General features: G+C 43.0%; 1 protein-coding gene across 1 annotated transcript; it reads right to left on the reverse strand.

Moving 5' to 3' along the window:
• Window positions 1-34: 34 nt before the first annotated feature.
• LOC124280506 (tetratricopeptide repeat protein 5-like) lies at window positions 35-18,801 on the reverse strand. The gene is made up of 10 exons (XM_046716444.1): window positions 18,685-18,801; window positions 17,648-17,780; window positions 17,181-17,392; window positions 15,260-15,407; window positions 14,857-14,948; window positions 12,110-12,163; window positions 2,801-2,947; window positions 1,221-1,438; window positions 855-999; window positions 35-221 (listed from the first exon to the last, which is right to left on the reverse strand). Exons 1-10 carry the CDS (start codon window positions 18,790-18,792, stop codon window positions 102-104), a joined length of 1,377 nt encoding a protein of 458 aa, XP_046572400.1. The 5' UTR covers window positions 18,793-18,801; the 3' UTR covers window positions 35-101.
• Window positions 18,802-19,436: the final 635 nt, after the last annotated feature.

Genomic DNA, 19,436 nt, shown 5'->3' on the forward strand with positions numbered 1-19,436 from the left:
CATAACCCACTCTTGACAGAAGAATACAGGCCTATATGCTGTAAAAATAGATTTATTGTATAAATAAATATATACAGTAAAGATCACAGATAGACAGAGCACTATTCTGACATGGCGCTGACCGACAGCACAGACATAGCTTGTTTGTCCAGCCCCAGCTTCTTGCCATTGACAACCAGCATGACTGGGAGGTCCACTCGGATACCGGAGAACTCGAACACCTGAAACAAACAACTTACCTTTACATCATCACAAAATCCTTTTCAAGCCAATCGAAACTTGTTATGCTGAGAATACCCATCCATCTTTAATGAATGTTTTGATCTATTTTATGTTATAAAACCTAAAACAGTTGTTGAAAACAACATGCTTTACTCCCATCTCCCAACAACCTCACCCAACACTAGCAACACTTTTTTACACACACACAAAACAAAACCCCACATTCATAGTATCATGGAGAAGAAATAAGCCAATGAATATTGGTGATATTAATTGTACATTTTAGGGAATTAATTTTATGGGTTCTCTGAAGTCAGCTGTTGAGACACCACTTTGTTTTGAAGAAATCTAAACCATCCATGTTTGTTAAAATACAAACTATTACAGACAGACGTAGCAAAGCACAACTTAGCTGATATTGTGGAATCATACTGAGACTGTTGCTCATGTTATCAGCCACTAGTTGACCTAGGAAACAAATACCCATGCTATCTGCAAATGGTTGACCTAGGAAACAAATACCCATGCTAACGGCCACTGGTTGACCTAGGAAACAAATACCCATCATGACCATGCTATCGGCCACTAGTTGACAGAGGAAACGAATTTACTCCTGAACTGTTATGACTGACCTTTCCTTTATGGTTGACCTTGACCAGCTGGACATACGGGTCTGGTATTGCCACTGAGTCCCCGATCTTCACCCCAGATCCTTTCGCGATGTTGTAGACATTCACAGGAAAGCAGGTTTGGTCTTCGTCAACCATGCAGAAAGTACTGAAACAACATGTCCACTATCAGAGACTCAACTTGCTTGTCTCATCCTACTTTTACGTACAACAAATTAAGAAAATACCAGCCTTCTTCCTCTGATATGGTGCTGCGGCTAACACAAATGTAGGACAGTCCCCACAATCATTGTAAGCTCTCAACAGTTATTCTCAACAGTTACTCCAATAGCAGAACATCTACACCGTTCAACCTTCTGTTGGACTTACAATGTAAGGGCTTCCTGGGAACTGAGGGTGCACACAACTTTTCCTGTCACAACTCGCTCATGGTTAATCTCAGGTTGAAGATCTGACAGTTTCACTTTCTTCAATGTCACAGACTTTCCCTTGGACCCTGTGTAGGACCCTCCTCTGTATGGACCCAAGTCCTTGTCTTCGTTCATTGACTGCACCAGAGACTCGAACTTTTTCCCCTTCATCTTGCCCTGAAAAAATGGCACATGGATTGCTATGATTGAACATGTACCATCTTGCCCTGAAATACTGGTACAAGTTTTGTCATGATTAATATGTACCATCAGAATCACCCTACCAAGCATTGACAATATTTCACATCAAATAAGCAGGTTATTTAGGTCTCCACCAGGAATCAATACAATCGTTACACTGTCTCACTATTGTGTTGAGTCGGTAAGCATGTCGAGGTATGGTAAGAGTTGCCTCACCTTTGTGTTGATCATGTCGGTGAGCGTGTCGAGATACTGCAAGAGTTGCCTCACCTTTGTGTTGATCATGTCGGTGAGCGTGTCGAGATACTGCAAGAGCTGCCTCACCTTTGTGTTGATCATGTAGGTGAGCGTGTCGAGATACTGCAAGAGTTGCCTCACCTTTGTGTTGATCATGTCGGTGAGCGTGTCGAGATACTGCAAGAGTTGCCTCACCTTTGTGTTGATCATGTCGGTGAGCGTGTCGAGATACTGCAAGAGTTGCCTCACCTTTGTGTTGATCATGTCGGTGTGGCGTGTCGAGATACTGCAAGAGTTGCCTCACCTTTGTGTTGATCATGTCGGTGAGCGTGTCGAGATACTGCAAGAGTTGCCTCACCTTTGTGTTGATCATGTCGGGTGAGCGTGTCGAGATACTGCAAGAGCTGCCTCACCTTTGTGTTGATCATGTAGGTGAGCGTGTCGAGATACTGCAATAGTTGCCTCACCTTTGTGTTGATCATGTCGGTGAGCGTGTCGAGATACTGCAAGAGTTGCCTCACCTTTGTGTTGATCATGTCGGTGGCGTGTCGAGATACTGCAAGAGTTGCCTCACCTTTGTGTTGATCATGTCGGTGGCGTGTCGAGATACTGCAAGAGTTGCCTCACCTTTGTGTTGATCATGTCGGTGAGCGTGTCGAGATACTGCAAGAGTTGCCTCACCTTTGTGTTGATCATGTCGGTGAGCGTGTCGAGATACTGCAAGAGTTGCCTCACCTTTGTGTTGATCATGTAGGTGAGCGTGTCGAGATACTGCAATAGTTGCCTCACCTTTGTGTTGATCATGTCGGTGAGCGTGTCGAGATACTGCAAGAGTTGCCTCACCTTTGTGTTGATCATGTCGGTGAGCGTGTCGAGATACTGCAAGAGTTGCCTCACCTTTGTGTTGATCATGTCGGTGAGCGTGTCGAGATACTGCAAGAGTTGCCTCACCTTTGTGTTGATCATGTCGGTGAGCGTGTCGAGATACTGCAAGAGTTGCCTCACCTTTGTGTTGATCATGTCGAGATACTGCAAGAGTTGCCTCACCTTTGTGTTGATCATGTCGGTGAGCGTGTCGAGATACTGCAAGAGTTGCCTCACCTTTGTGTTGATCATGTCGGTGAGCGTGTCGAGATACTGCAAGAGCTGCGTCTCCTTCTCGCCAGGCTCCTCCCATCCTGGGTCCAAGAGCGTTGCCTGTGCAAAGCCCGCCAGCGCCAGCTGATACTCCTCCTGGTACTGGTACGACTATGGCAACAGTGAGTGAGTGAGTGAGTGGGTAAATGGCCATCAAATTTCAAGGCCCAACCAACAATTTTAAGGAACTATAGATACACATATAACACGTAAGTACATGGAGTTGAAAACACACATGGTTGGTTAAGTGTGGACAGACCATCAGGGGGAAATAACTCCTTGCTACATTGCTGCACTGGGAAGGTGTTGCTTTGCGATTAATTAACACCCACTGTCATTGTAAGGTAATTTTATCATGTATTAATTTCCTGTAAAATCATAACTTTGCTAAACACATGGCCTTTTTAGGGCAAATCACTGGCAATTAGGGCCTTTTCATATAAATGATTTTTGAGTTAAAAATCCAAATTTCAAGCTTTTTCAAGTCTGAACCCTGAATAATAATATTAATATATACGTTTACAAACAAATTTGTCACAATGGAGCACACTGGGATAATCTAGAAAATTGAAAATTTTAATATAAATTGTATATTTATATACTTATCCTATCTCACGATTTGCACTTCTCTCTCTTGCTTTGACGCTGAGTGGAATGAATGAGAACTTTTCCTGTAGGCCTTTTGTCCATACGCCGGTGTTCCCCAGGCTGCTCTCCTTATAGGACAGGTCCCTAGTCCCCGGCTAAGTGTGTATCACGTTCCCCTGTCTACCCACGTGACTACCTCAGAGTGATCATTCTCTTCTTGGGGCCAATGACAGTTATACGTAACCGTCGTAATCTGAGTAGAGGGGAGGCTGGGTGGACATCCATCTCGTGAGATAGGATAAGTATATAAATATACAATTTATGTTATAATTTTCAAATTTTTAAACTTATCCTATCTCACGATTTGCACTTATCCCACGGTTTGACGGCGGGTCACAGATTACCCTAAGTCAAAAGGCACTGACAGTATATACTGTATAGGCTAATGACAACCGTAGATAGCAATGAACAAGGCAGGCCGGATCCGACTTGCATAGTACCTATACTAGTGATGGGTTCTCCTGAACCTCTTGGCGTACTAGGCACAATCGCTCCCAAGGAGTGAGTGCTCCTGATCAATGTGGTGTTCAGCCCCAAGATCCGACTAGCATAGTACCTATACTAGTGATGGGTTCTCCTGAACCTCTTGGCGTACTAGGCACAATCGCTCCCAAGGAGTGAGTGCTCCTGATCAATGTGGTGTTCAGCCCCAAGATCCGACTAGCATAGTACCTATACTAGTGATAGGTTCTCCTGAACCTCTTGGCATACTAGGCACAATCGCTCCCAAGGAGAGGGTGCTCCTGATCAATGTGGTGTTCAGCTGCAACCCTCGCATACGCAAGAAAACGCAACTAGGCAAGTCACCTTGCTTCGCCACGATTTATCAGAGTACCCCCGTAATTACGACTAGTAATTTATAGTAGTGATCGGGCCCGCACCTGCTTTGAGACAGCTCCCCAGACCCCATCACGAAGAGGGGAAAAGGAAACTGAATCGGAAAACTCACAAGTTTAACGTTCAGTACCATAACAATACCACATGACTTCCACTACTTACCACAGTTAGGTCCCAACGTTGTGCTAAGGTACTTAGGAGCTTGAACGCTACGACATCCATAAGGAAATCGGGAAGGACTCACTACACTGACGTGATTGCTCCGTGGAGTAGAGGTCAGCAAGTGAGATTGTCAAACACTTCTACATCCGTAGGGAGCAACGACAAGGTAGGCCCAAAACTACCAAGGTCACTACGTGCGATGGTTAGTTTGAACCCATTGACTTACTAAGCACAATTGCTCCCAGGGACCGGGACTCCAGAGCAATGTGGTGTTCAGTCACTACCTTCACGAAAGTGAAAGGACGCAGCTTAGCGAGTGTAATCAGTCGCATTAACACGATTTCCAAGGTACCCCCGTATTAAAAGTGTAATGACTAGTATCGGGCCAGCCCCTGCTTCGAAACAACCCCGTAGACACCGTATAGGTACTTAGGAGCATGAACGCTACAAAGTGTAACACTTCGGGAATGACTCACTCCACAGAGCAGACGACAGTAAGTGAGGTGGCGACTCTCCAGAGTCTCAAATTAAATTGAGAGGAGAAATCGAAGTCCCAGAAGAATCAAAGACACAAATCAGAAATAAAATTCAGAATTTTATTCAGATTGTACACAAAGCAGAAACGATCGCAACTGGTGATCATCTGCGCTGAAGCTGATGGTTGTCCTGAGTGGTGAACAGCTCTACCTCTGGTCGTGATAACAGGTAGATCTTCGATTGGAATATCAGAGGCAGTTGTTTCCACTCCGTGAGTGACAGGCGTTTGAGACGTGACAGGGCATCGGCAATGACATTACTCATCCTGGGAATGTGTCGGGCTCTGGCCACTGTGTTGAGTGAACCGATCAGATGATAAATTCGAAACATCAACTGAAGCAGAGCTGCTGATCCTGTCGACCCCTGATGGTTTATGTACAAAATTACCATTGAAATGTCTGATTGAATCAGTATGAGTGAACCGTAGTTCAGCTGCCCAATGCCGAACGGCGAGAATGACAGTGCTGAATTCCAGTTCGTTGATATGAAGGGCCCTTTCTCCTGATGACCATGTCTTCTGCTAGGCCACTTGATGGAGAAAGTGAGCTCCCCAGCTTGAAAGATGCGTCGACGAACAGGTGTTGAGTCGGTATGAAGGGCACCATAGAGACTCCATTGGGAGGCATCCCATTCAACATTTGGCATAGGCTCTGATAGGCTGGTAAGATGCGCCGTGTTGGAAATAACACGAGTGGTGAATCGCCCAATTCGTGAATAAGCTCAATTGCTGGCAAGGTCCAAGGAATGGATTATTGACGAATGCGGACAGTTCGATGAATGCTGACAATTTAGTGATCTTGAGCGGCCAGGTGAACTGGTTCGGCGATAGGAAGCGGTTCGGCCTGGTGAAACGGTACGAGCCGGGCTGGTAAATCGGTTCAGGGTGGTGAGCCGGAACGTTGATGTGATCTGAATCAGTCCGTGATCTGGATCGGCGTTGTGAGCTGGATCGTGACTGTGATTCGAATCGATGATGTGAACCGTTTTGGCGATAAGAAACAGTCTTAATATTATGGCGAATTGAGTCGATATCGTAATCCACATACGTCATGGCGAACGGTTCGGTCTAGTGAATCCATTCGGTATGGTGAATCAGTTCGACGATTTGACGATGTAGATCGGCTGTGTGAGTCAGCTGGCAACATGAGGCGGAACGACGAGTAGACGTCTGATGATGCGCCAATAAAATCATCACCGTCTGACATGAGAATCTCTGAACGACGAGCAGTTAATACTGGTCGTTGAAAGCGGGGGTTTGTCGGGTGATCAACTGTTGAAGTGTAACGAGCTCTGTCTGCCAGCCAACGGGAGCAAGCATGTGTACATGCTCTAAAAACGTTCTTGATAAGGGAGCACATTCCCGACAATGCTTGCTCCAGGAACACAGGTCAATACAACCCAAACATGACGAGTGGGATCCGAGGAAGTAAATATTGTTACAGTGTGCGCAAAATTACGCTACTTAGGGTCAACTACCCATGATATATTTCTCATGTTAACTTGTAAGGACAGCTGAGAACTCTCACAATACGTCCACACAGTGGTGCGACAAGAAGAAGAATGATCACTCTGAGGTAGTCACGTGGGTAGACAGGGGAACGTGCTGCACGCTTAGCCGGGGACTAGGGACCTGTCCTATAAGGAGAGCAGCCTGGGGAACACGGGCGTATGGAAAAAGGCCTACAGGAAAAGTTCTCATTCGTTCCACTCAGCGTCAAAGCAAGAGAGAGAAGTGCAAATCGTGAGATAGGATAAGTTTAAAAATTATTGCTTCAAGGTTGACATGTGTTGCAAGTATGTAATTTTTAGAGTAAAATTGATATTTTATACTTATCCTGACTCATGCTCTTTTGCTTGTCTTCTTCTTCTTGCGAACATAGTGGAACACTTGTATCTCCTTAACTGAAGTTCCCTTCAATAAAGAAATCACTAATTAGTACTCACGAGTTACCTCCCTTCCACAAGCTCGGGAACGAGGGCGCCACCTCTACCCATGTGCCTCACTCTCTCCTCATATACTGAGCCCAACATTTGAATTTTCAGGGAAATCCAAAGTGTTATGTGGGGAGGATGGGAGCACTTACCTCATGAGTCAGGATAAGTATAAAATATCAATTTTACTCTAAAAATTACATATTTTTCCTTATCCTGACTCATGCTCTTTTGCTTGTAGTATCCTACGGAAAAGGAGGTGGGAATATATAATACTTTGGATTTTGATAATTAGTGATTTGAACTGTGATGATTGTAATAACCCTATGGGAACTTCATAAAGGCACTGAACTGATGAATTCCTGCTGCTAACTTATCAGCTGCCATATAAAGGTTATTACAATGTACTTATTATGATAAAGTATATATAACATTAATACAATGCTTAAGACTAATAGACTTAAGCTTGTTAATATGATAGTATAAACTCCTTAGAGTTTGTTAGCTAAAATACTTTATGATATAAACATAGTACTGAGCTTAAGATATGATTAAACTTAAGCTAAATATATAATAGCAAAAAACTCCTTAGAGTTTATTAGCTAATATACTTTTATGATATAAACATAGTACTGAGCTTAAGATATGATTAAACTTAAGCTATATATATAATAGCAAAACTCCGTAGAGTTTGTTAGCTAATACATTTTATAATGTAACCATAATGCTTAAGATATGATGAAACTTAAGCCAAATATATAATAGCAAAAACTCTTTAGAGTTTGTTAGCTAATATACTTATATGATATAAACAATGTATTGAGCTTAAGATATGAATAAGCTTAAGCTACATATATAATAGCAAAAACACTGTAGAGTTTGTTAGCTAATATATTTTTATGATATGAGTATAGTACTGTGCTTAAGATATAATTAACTTAAGCTACATATATAATAGCAAAAACTCTGTAGAGTTTGTTAGCTAATACATTTATAATGTAACCATAGTACTGAGCTTAAGATATGATTAACTTAAGCTAAATATATAATAACAAACTCCGTAGAGTTGTTAACTTATATATTGTATGATATAATGACCATAGTACTGAGCTTAAGATAATAAAAGAACTTAAGCAAAATATATATAGCATGTAGCTATTTAGTACTGTTATAAGATAAGTAGAAATCTGTAAGATTGACTTATCTTCTCCGAGGAACTGTCAACTGTTGGGACCGAATTGGTGGATACCTGAGACGTCCTCGGTGGTGATATCTCTCAGATAGTGGTTGGCAAACACCATATCGGATCTCCAGAAATAACCCTCCATTATTTCAAAAGCACTTGTGTAGAGCAATTGTAGATGTTAGCGCTCTAATATCATGAGGATTAGAAGCTCATGGAGGGTCGAGTCCTGCAGTCTTGTAGGCACGTAGTATGACAGTTCTGATCCAAAAGGAGATAGTAGTACGTGAGACTTCAGTCTGCATAGCTTGATGATAGAGGAAATAAATCTCTTGCATTTTTCCCTCCTGTTTGGCTCGTTGGAGATATATTTTCAGTGCTCTTACTGGCCATCGTGATAGATTCATCGTATCATGGGGTCCAAGTATATCATCAAAGCGTGTTCATGAACCTCACTTGTGAGGTGTTGGAGCACTATATTCAGATCCCAAGCTGGAGCGTGAAACTTCCGTTTTAATCCTCCAATCAGAAAGCTCAGTAGCAAGGCGAGTAACTGGGTTTAGGTTAACTTGACGCCCGTTCTCAGTTATGACAGAGCTATTGCTGCAAGATAGGTGGACAAGTTGAGCCTTATAAAATCTTAGTCTGACGTATATAACATAAGTAGTCAGCCACTTGAGGATGAGTAGCATATCTAGCTGTAAATCCTTTCTTTGCAGCATAATTGACAAACTGTGCCAATTGTCATCGTATAAGTTGCAAGTTGAGTTACGCAGGGCAAGCTAGACTGCTTTGCCGCTCTGGCTGAATAACCTCTTATTCAGACACACCTTGATACAATCCATACGTGAAGTTGGAATATTTCTGGCTTTCCGTGCACTTGTTTGGTGTGCGGATGTATTAACAGATTCGAGCATTCTGTAAGCTGTAGTATTGGTTGTCCGATTTCTTGAATAAGAGTTGGAAACCACGTTCTCGCTGGTCAGTAGGCTGAGACGCTGTGGATTTGGATCCACTTGTATCCCGTCGTCTAGGTAAATTCGCTGCGAAGTCCTTGACGATGTAGGTGCACAACCAGGTGTGACTGTCATCGTTGAACTTTATGTAAAAAATCGCCTGACTGCCGTGCCCTCGTCCTTACTTGACAGGGGAGGTCTCTAACCTCAAGAAGGCAGCCCAATCATGAAGGTTCAGATTAGCTGGACTGTAAGGAGGCTTGCTCGTTCACTGATATATTGTTGTCACTTGCAACCTAAGTCTTGAACTGTGAACTATGATCGACCTCTGCGTAGGTCGTTGTCCATCGCGGTCCAATCAGAACAAGGCATTATGATTCTGTAAAGTACCCGCGGCCGAAATACCTCGTTCTGTAATATTAATGCTGGGTAGGTTATTTTCCTGGCTGTAGTGAAAGTAACTTCAGTCTTGAATATAATTCCGACTTCCTTATATAAAGGTACAATAAACTTGCAAGTTGTCAGCTTGTAGACTGTATACATGAATGTATCGTCATAATTGTAGAATTAAAGCTGAACTTGTTGTACATATTTCTTCTCAGAAAACGTTAACGATTATGAGTTATACTCGCTGTAACAAGGCTGCTGTTCAATTTCGATATTGAATTGTCTGCAGATCTGCGTAATGGTCACGCATGTAGATAATCGTATCGTAGTCCGCGATTGCATATCTAGCAATCTATACGGAAAAGTTGATTCCTGTGAAGATCTATGAAACGTCGTTGACTAATTAATACAGCGACGTTCTGTGTTGTAAATAGCCTGTGCAATTGTCTTCGCGTAGGCTTGTAGACGGCATATGGCATACAGTTGATAGACAACTCATGCGATGTCTTGAATGGACTGACGAGTGGCTATATATGACGAGTGGCTAGTATATGGAGACCTTGGAGGAGACTTCCTCGGCGAACGCCGGAGACTTCGCGAAGCTCTCGAAGTATCCCTTCTAGATCTACTGGGTGAAGTAGACTTGGAGCCACTTAGCCTTCGCGATCTTCGCGAAGGTATCGAGTCAGAGCCCAATCAATATATATGAGCGCTTGCTTCGCGAACGGCCTCTGTGTTCTACAGGGTGTGGGCTCGGCGAAGCGCTACTCCTCCGCGACGTCCCTTGCAACTGGTGAGGCTCTAGCTCCTTCGCGGAGGCGGCCTGGGACTTCCTTAGCGAAGTGTCTAGAGTCCGATCAATATATGAGCGCTTGCTTCGCGAACGACCTCTGTGTTCTACAGGGTGTGGGCTCGGCGAAGCGCTCCTCCTCCGCGATGTCCCTCGCAACTGGAGAGGCTCTGGCTCCTTCGCGGAGGCGGCCTGGGACTTCCTTAGCGAAGTGTTCGCTATGGGCTGGGTTGCCCTTCAGGGAGGCTTTTCCCTGGATGACCTTCTGGACGAAGATGACTCGGAGCCTGTTACTGGTGCCCTTTGCCCTTCGCGAAGACCTTCGCGAAGCTTCATCTGAGTCCGGTCCTGGGAAGTGACGACTTGACCTTCGCGAAGCTTCATCTGAGTCCGGTCCTGGGAAGTGACGACTTGACCTTCGCGAAGGCCTTAGCGAAGGCTGGGTCCAGGGATGAAAGGATCTTCCTTTGCGAACCTCTTCATGAGCGTTGATCATCAGCGTCCAAGGTAGGTGGTGATCTAGTTGTCCTCCGCGAAGGCCTTTCGCGAATGCTGAACATCTGGGTCCTTCGTGGAGGTGGGCTGTGACGACCTTCGCGAAGGTGGCTTCCTCGACGATGGCTTCGTAGCAGTCGCTTCGCTGATGGGGGGTCCCTCTGATGTGACGTCTACGTTGGAGCCTTCGCGAAGGCTCAAGGCTGGTTGCCTCTCCGGACCGTAGCGGTCTTACATCATCTTCATAATCTGACGCATCAGGTCGCCTGGGACGATCTGCGATGAAGTAGTTGCTGCCCTATCAGCGTTGGTAGCGACGGGACCCTCAGGAAGATCATCGAACATCAGCGTTGGTACATCAGGCTGCATGTTGATCTGCGCTGACATCACTGTTGCCGACATCGGTCATTCTTTTGATGTACATCAGGTATGATGATCGGCTGATCATCATACAGGCCCAAATCTGCGACGGGAACAATCTCGGCTGAGAAAGTCCTAGTAGACTTTGTTGATTTCCCCTCAGAGGTCGACGCTGCCCTGGGGGTGCGAAGTCTGCGTTGAGATGAAGTAGAAACCCTCTAGTCTTCGGCTGCGACGACGGGATGTCTGGGGAAGCAGGACGCTTCTTGGAGACGGCGGACTACTTCCCACGCCTCTCCACCGCTCTAGCCGAACACCAGACGGGAGGGGGGTCGACCAACAGCAGTAGACTGGCGAGGGGTTCAGGTGTATCAGTCATGGCTAGACTCTGCTTACGCGACCTATCTGCTGCGCGTTTCAAACGCAAAGTAAATATTTATTAAAGGCAGAATTGGATAAATTAGTACAGCAACTGCAACGTGAAGAAAATGAACATGGCGCAGTACAGCTAGGGCATATTAAATGCGGATCAGCAGCAGAAAAAACGTTAACCTGCAAACAGTACAGATTTTCATCAACGTAATTCACTGAACAAACACGGCGTCCCGTGAATAAACAGTAGAAACACGACTAAATATCAATACATAATTGTTGAAGGATACTAGCTAAACCTCTATAGATGCCTATAAGAGGTAACTAACTAAAAATAATCAAAGGATATAGTGTGTCGGGAGACACAGGCGCTCTCACATCCTGCTCACTGGGCGAAGAAGGAGAGAGTGAGGCACATGGGTAGAGGTGGCGCCCTCGTTCCCGCACTTGTGGAAGGGAGGTAACTCGTGAGTACTAATTAGTGATTTCTTTATTGAAGGGGAACTTCAATTAGGGAGATACAAGTGTTCCACTATGTTCGCAAGAAGAAGAAGACAAGCAAAAGAGCATGAGTCAGGATAAGGAAAAATAAATATTATCAGCATTACACTCACTGTTGCACGGTTAAAATGCAGGTCTGGGTTCCCTTGGGCAACTGGGTCTCTCTCCTGCAACAAGATTCAATATAATCAAGATTGGGTCAGATAAACAACCGTCACTTACAAATTTCACAAGTGTATGTCCAATTACTGGTACAGCATTACATCAAGCAGGTCGGATAGGGGAAAATGAACAGAGTGATAAATCTTCTGTATCTTCTGCTCCTAAAAAAGATGTCTGAGCTGGGATGTGGACTGTCTATTAGACTGGCCTGGATGCTGATTCTTGAAATCCCATCTTAAACCCAGAGGGACTCACATGCTGACTATTATAAAATCTTGTTCTATTCAAGTCGATATCATGAATTTCTGACATCCTTGCTGTTGTATAAGAGGTTGTAAAACATCACTGTCAGATGTTGAAGGACTATATCTAAGTCCCATGCCTGATCTTGTTGCCTATAAGACATCAGAGGGTGATGAGTTCTGGACCGTGGTGAGGTTAACTCCATTGTCAAGACAAGCATTATTAGTTGTTGAATAAGTGGTTAGGGTAGAACCTTCGAGATGTTCTGTATTTCTTAAATGACATAAATATTCTGCAATTCTGCAGGATGAGCAAACTTTGTTACCATGAACTCCTCCTTCAATCTTGCAAACAGGTAAAAGTTCTTCAATTTACCATCATAGAGACTTCTTGTAGATCTTCTGAGTGCTAAAGAGACAGCCTTGGGCAAGAGATGAATATCCTCTTCTGATAAGACAGTTCTTGATATGTTGTATGTGTGAAGTTCGAAGATCTCAGGTCTAGAATGAGGTTGTTTTGAGTGATGATGAAGAAAGATTTGGCCAGTTTGGAAGCTTTAGACTTGGTTTTCCTGGTGCAACCCTCTGATATGGAATTCACGTTCCCTATGGCCAGTAAGGTGCTACTAAAGTCAGTTTCAGGTTTCTTGTTTGCGCAGTCTTCTGTAAGACTCATGCGTATATGTGAAGACCTTCCCAGGATATCGCTAGCACATCAAGGGTCCATGCCAAAGGGTCTGGAACTGGAGATACAAAGGTTGCTAACAGGTCTATCAGTGGACAACTCCACTGTCATCGTCCACTTTCCTTTCTTTCACTCCACTCAATCTCCCTCCACTCAACTTGCTCCTGAACTGCCACTTGAAATACAGACATTCAAGTTGACAGTCCACCATCATATGATTTTATGCTGCCTTTCCAATATTCCAATGACACCATTTCCACTTCTTTGAATAGAATTGAGTTGAGGCTACTGAAAACTTGCAGTATTGTGAGTAAGATATACTAGGAGGTTTACTGTTAAGGGAGGATCTTCTCTTAATGTTGAGATATAATCTTTCTGAGAATCTTTGTGTGGTCCTCTAGAATGTTCTAATTTCCCAATAAGTCGTCACTTTTTCACCCACAGATGATGGCTGTACTTGAAACCGTTTGAGTCCTTGTGAGATATTCTGTGTAGATTCTTCAGGTGATATTTCCTCTTGTTATGCATGACGTTCGTGACTGCCTCAATAGCCCTTACACCAACTGTAGAGTCCCGTGAACAGGAACCTTCTACTGATGGAAAACAATCCATATCAATAGACTAACATGAATATCTTCCTTCTAGGAATGTACTGGAACAAACTCATGCTCTGCTAACTGTTCAATAGTCTTCTCTAAAGACGATGACCTTCTTCTGCACTGCAAACAGATAACCCGTCAACCACTTTCCCCAAGAGGGGAAAAGAAACGACATTTATTACCTATGTTGCAATGATTAATAACACATGTTGAACATGTAGGGAGTGGGTCCCGGTCTGATACTCTACGTTTACAGAAAGTGACTGTGTGTTGTAATTTAGATGAAAATATATTTAATTAAACTTCAAATTGGGAAAAAAACATTCGATAGATATGATGCATAAAGGGCCTCATAAAAATCTGTGCCTAATTTTGTGGATTTTTTAAAAATAATTTTGCTAGGATGGCTTGGATTAGCTTGGATGGTTTTGCTGTTGGGAGAAATGTTTCCAGAATGTTTCCACTGTTTCTCGGTATAAGGGACAGAGAAGCCAATAGCATGAGTAAGGTTAAGGAAAAGTATATAGATTACTGTTAATCATGACATTTTTGCGCCATGATATTTTTGCGACGTGCCTAAATCTCAAAAATAGATTGCAACTGAAAGCACTACCTAATGTAAATCCAATCACATATTAAAGGTTGCCGCTAATCTTGAACTGAGCTCAGTAGAGTACTTCCTTGTGTATGCAGTCAGTGGTGCTTTCCTAAAAGCAACACACGCTGCACGGGCCAGATCAAAGTGATTATATTAATTGCAATGCCTCTATCAAATTGCTGACAATGACATCACCAAAGCTGTTGATCTCCGTATAAGTGTGATGAAACCTATCCCTGCCCGTCGGATGGTGTCGGCCTATCAAACGGTCTCTAAACAGTGTCGTCATTGCTTAATTGATGTATTGTCTACATGTGTTGTTGATAATATCAACTGGTCAATCATGAATTGCATCATGATATTTTGACGAGTTCAAGTCATTCGCAATTTTCGCAAAAATATCGAACTCACAAACATTTCATGATTTACAGTAGATTCTGGTCATACATATACTGTGACACAATGGTGGCAATCTAGAGCTAAAGTAACTGACATACCTTAAATAGTTTGTGGCCCTGTGTTGTCCTATATGACATAATACCCTAATTATTGGTAGTGGGAGAGAATTACTCACCGCCTGGGCGTATGCACTCATGCACTGCTTTAAAACCTTCGGATTCTGACCAGCAGTGAAGAACAGAGACAGGTAGGCATTGCCCAGAATCACTGGAATTAATGAAATCAATTATGTTGTACGCTGTCATCATCATCCGGGATTCAGAAACTTGCAAGGCTTTATAAGCTAGAATGATGACCACTGACATAATTCCAAGCAACATGATCAACTCCAATAGTAGGTTGTTTCGTTTCTAAAGGACAATGTATAAATACCAATGTCAGGGACATCATTTTCACAAGAAAATAACACAAATGTATAAATAATTTCAACCTGATGAAGATTGTTTACTTAACAAACAAGAAAGGTAATAATTTCTAATAGTCTTAACAAACTGAGTGAATGTCTGAGATGTACGCACACCACGATGTTCCATCTTTGATATCCAGCTGTATTGCCTCCTTGGCCTTCTCCACACTCTCCTCAATCAAACTCACTTTCTCCGCTGGAGGACCACTCAGTTGACGCAACACCATCGACAAGTTCCTCAGAGAGACTTTATTCTTTTGCTGGGGAAGGAAAGACGAGGAAAGTAAATCGTTTAGGTGATTAGCGAAAGTGTGCTTTATACACTATACATGGTGGTAGAGCCAACTGTATTTCTTTTCTAAGGTGCCAAATTATAAACTTACAGAAAACAAACAGAAAAGTGAAGGTGTCGGTGACCTAAATTAACCATCCTCATTCAGGGCTGACTGACATCAGGGATTTACATGGAGTCCTGTATTTGATGGTCCATGGGACTCATGGGGTCATTGACAAAAAATAGGGGTCCCAGACACTTAAATATTATTATTAATACTGTTATTGTATTGTGTATGATAATCATCACATTGTTACAATAATTAAATTGATTCCATAACCCAGCTGGTAGCAAACTCAGTGATAACTTATTGTCACTTGATTGGAATTTTTACAAAAAGTATTTGGACTTTTTCTGCGTCCTTGTGTACATGCTAATAAATTTTGTTGCGTCCAGTATAGGAGTATAGGACGCAGGAATTTGCGTCAGTAAATCCCTGGACATGCTGTTCTATTGATGCATCTGTTCTCCTACATTAAGATGCACACTACCAGAAATACAAATGATGAAGAATTTGATGACAGTTTATGTTCAGGTTAAATATCTTCTCTAAATTATTTTATTTACATCTGTTAGTAACCTGAACCATTTAGGGCAATATGAACATCACATTTCTACTACCAACATAAATTTAGATCAGTACATCACGCAACATTCCATGGATGCATTGTGGGAATGTAAACACTGCAAAATGTCTGTGTCACTGTTTAACTGTGAGTCGAACTGAGACATTATATCCGTCGAAAAATATAAACGTAATGTTTTCAGAAGTGATGTTAGCCGAGTGAAGCAACTGCAAACCAAGAAACAGGGTGCTATGGAGTAGTTTACTGTAAGAGGCTATACGAGGCGATGACAACTGACATGCATTATGACGTCAGTTACCAAGGATACATTCGATGACAAGGGGGCAGACTAGAATGGCTCAATGATGCAAATACATTGTGACGTAATGCAGAAAGTTTGGTCTTCAACTGGAGCATCTTAGAATACTTATTCTTAGACATGTTAAATAAGAACACTTACATTTCATGTCCGTGTCATATACTAGCATGAGACAAAATGATGTTTCAACTTTCATTTCATTGTTGGCAATGTTAAAACTACGTCACTGCAACCTGTAACTAACAGTTACCACTACACCCAGCCAGTAAATGATCAAGCCTGGACAATGACTCACAGAGCCTGACACACCCATCCATTTGGTCATCTTGTACAGCCAGTGCTGATTGCTGGCTGGTGTCAACACACACTGACAGGAGATTCCAGCTGGCAATAATCTAATCATTGAACACTCCCAAGCTCTAGGTGAGGCACACTGACAGGAGATTCCAGCTGGCAATAATCTAATCACTCAACACTCCCAAGCCCTAGGTTAGGTACTCTGACAGGAGATTCCAGCTGGCAATAATCTGATCACTCAATGCTCCCAAGCTCTAGGTGAGGTACTCTGACAGGAGATTCCAGCTGGCAATAATCTGATCACTCAATGCTCCCAAGCTCTAGGTGAGGTAGTCTGACAGGAGATTCCAGCTGGCAATAATCTGATCACTCCACATATCCAAGCTCTAGGTGAAGTACTCCGACTGGAGATTCCAGCTGGCAATAATCTGATCACTCCACACATCCAAGCTCTAGGTGAGGTACTCCGACATTATATCATGCTACATGGTGGTATCCCCTGAAAGACATCACTTACGTAGTTGAGAGCTCCTGTAAAGCAGTTCTTAGCTGATGGGATATTGCCACTTTTCCAGTAACATTCACCCAGATGATTCCAAGCTTCCAAGAGCTTCGGGTCGAGTTTGACGGCTTTGGACAGTAAATCCAGGGCCTCTTCATCAAAGTCTGCTGTCACATTCAGTGCTTTACCTTGCAACATATTTAGCATTGCCTTGTTGTTGATTTTGTCTGAAATACAGAGAAAATAGGATTATATTCTCCAGTAATTCTGACTGGAATCATGTGATAATGCCCGGGCAGTTGGGGTACTGGGACACCAAGCATGTGAGACATAAGTCACCTCTGACTAACTCTCAAGGGACGGGAACCTCTATGGTGCTGTGTGTTGAGGGATGTCACACTACTGTCAGACATTAACACAGGTCCTCCCTTCAATGCAACTAATGTATGTATCATAAATTTTACAGACTGTCAGCTGCTTACCTCTCATCTCGCTGATCAAGTGCAACGTCTCTTTCAACTTTGCCTTCACGTCATCAGCCTTTTTATGAGATTTTTCCACACCAAACCTTTCAAAATAACGATCTCGATACTCGAAAAGGTCATTAACAGCTTCCTGTAAACAATAAACATTGTCATTAGTCTACTTCAACACTCGGTGGGTTTTCATTTTGGGGGTAGATAGAGGGGGGGTGGGGTGGGGGTGTTTGATGTCACTAAGTTCATTTGTTAATAACTGACTGACTGACTGAGTTTAGTTTTACGCCGCTTTTAGCAATATTCCAGCAATATCACGGCGGGGGACACCAGAAATGGGCTTAACACATTGTGCCCATGTGGGGAATCGAACCCGGGTCTTCGGCGTGACGACCCAACGCTTTAACCACTAGGCTACCCCACCGCCCCCATTTGTTAATAAATTTTAGGGGATGGGGGGGGTGGGGTGGGCGGGTGTGTGTGTGTGTGCATTCACATTGGTATATGATTCTCCATAAATTTCATCCTCACCCCACCCCACCCGTCAATACGGAATGTATCCAGTGTAGACATAAGATTAAAACTAATTTGAATTATATTCAAGATTAGAAATTCAACTGTATTCATTACTTAAGAATGGGTATCAAGGTATGTGATGACACTGACGGGGTCTTAGCGTTCAGTGACAGTATATACCTTGAAGTCCGTTTTGGGGCGTTACTAGCCTCTGTGTTCCATACATTATTCGTTGTCGCGCTGATTTTCGTGCGTTTGAGCTTATCTGTCAGCGGCTAAACGCAGACAACCACGCTTTTCTTACAATTTCACTGATCCCCTTTCATGTGAGTGCCTTCATTTGTTTACCTCAGACTTCATTCACAGTTTGAAAACATATCGGAAAAGGAAGCACGTGCAGAATTGGCTTCTCAAAGATTACGTCAAAACGTAAACAAACAGTCATGCAATTTCACTGATAATTTCTTTTACAAACGCATGACAGCATAATGTTAAAAAGCATTGCAAAGCAATGATGACTAATTTACTTCTGTTTTCTGTAACGCCATTGCTGGAGTTATTGCAGTTTGTTCGATCTGATCAGTCTTGTTTGTGCTACCGGTGTCGCCAAGAGAAAGTTCTGAAACTTCCGCCATTTTGTCATAGCAAAGTGCTCGTAGTGCTTTCCATAAGACCTTTTCGGTCACACTGTAAACATCAAACGAATTACAATTGCCGCACCGTTGCTTGGCATCGTTGAGTTCGGAATGGGTTTTAGAAATTTACAACTGCTTAACCTCTTTAAATACTACTTAGTTCTTGATATGATAAACACAGGAGTTAAATCTAAGTATCTTCAAATTCATGCAAGGAGTACGACATTTGGATGTAGTTATAATAACAGTAGATGGAAGCGGCGATGGCTGAGTGGGTTAGGCGGCTGACTTTGTGTGCTGGCGAATAGGTGCCTGACTCTGAGGGTGTGGGTTCGAATCCCGGATTGGACTCAGCCCAAAAATAAGTACTAGAATATGTGCTCTAATGAGAAAGTGTAATTCCAAATACAACATATGTTAGATAGTAACACCATTATGGAATTATAACGAAAATATTGTACAGAAATGTAAGAGAAGTAAACACAACCACTCAACCCTGTATAAATAAGAATTACACACACACACACACACACACACACACACACCACGCGCGCGCACGCGTGTCAAAACTCCTTTATCTGCACACGATCTTTCGCCGTTCCACCGTACAACATGTGAGGGCAGAAGACTGACTGACTGACTGA

The sequence above is a fragment of the Haliotis rubra genome, unplaced genomic scaffold (assembly GCF_003918875.1).
Source record: "Haliotis rubra isolate DU_JTF1 unplaced genomic scaffold, ASM391887v1 Scf269, whole genome shotgun sequence".
In the NCBI taxonomy this organism is placed as follows: Eukaryota; Metazoa; Mollusca; class Gastropoda; order Lepetellida; family Haliotidae; genus Haliotis; species Haliotis rubra.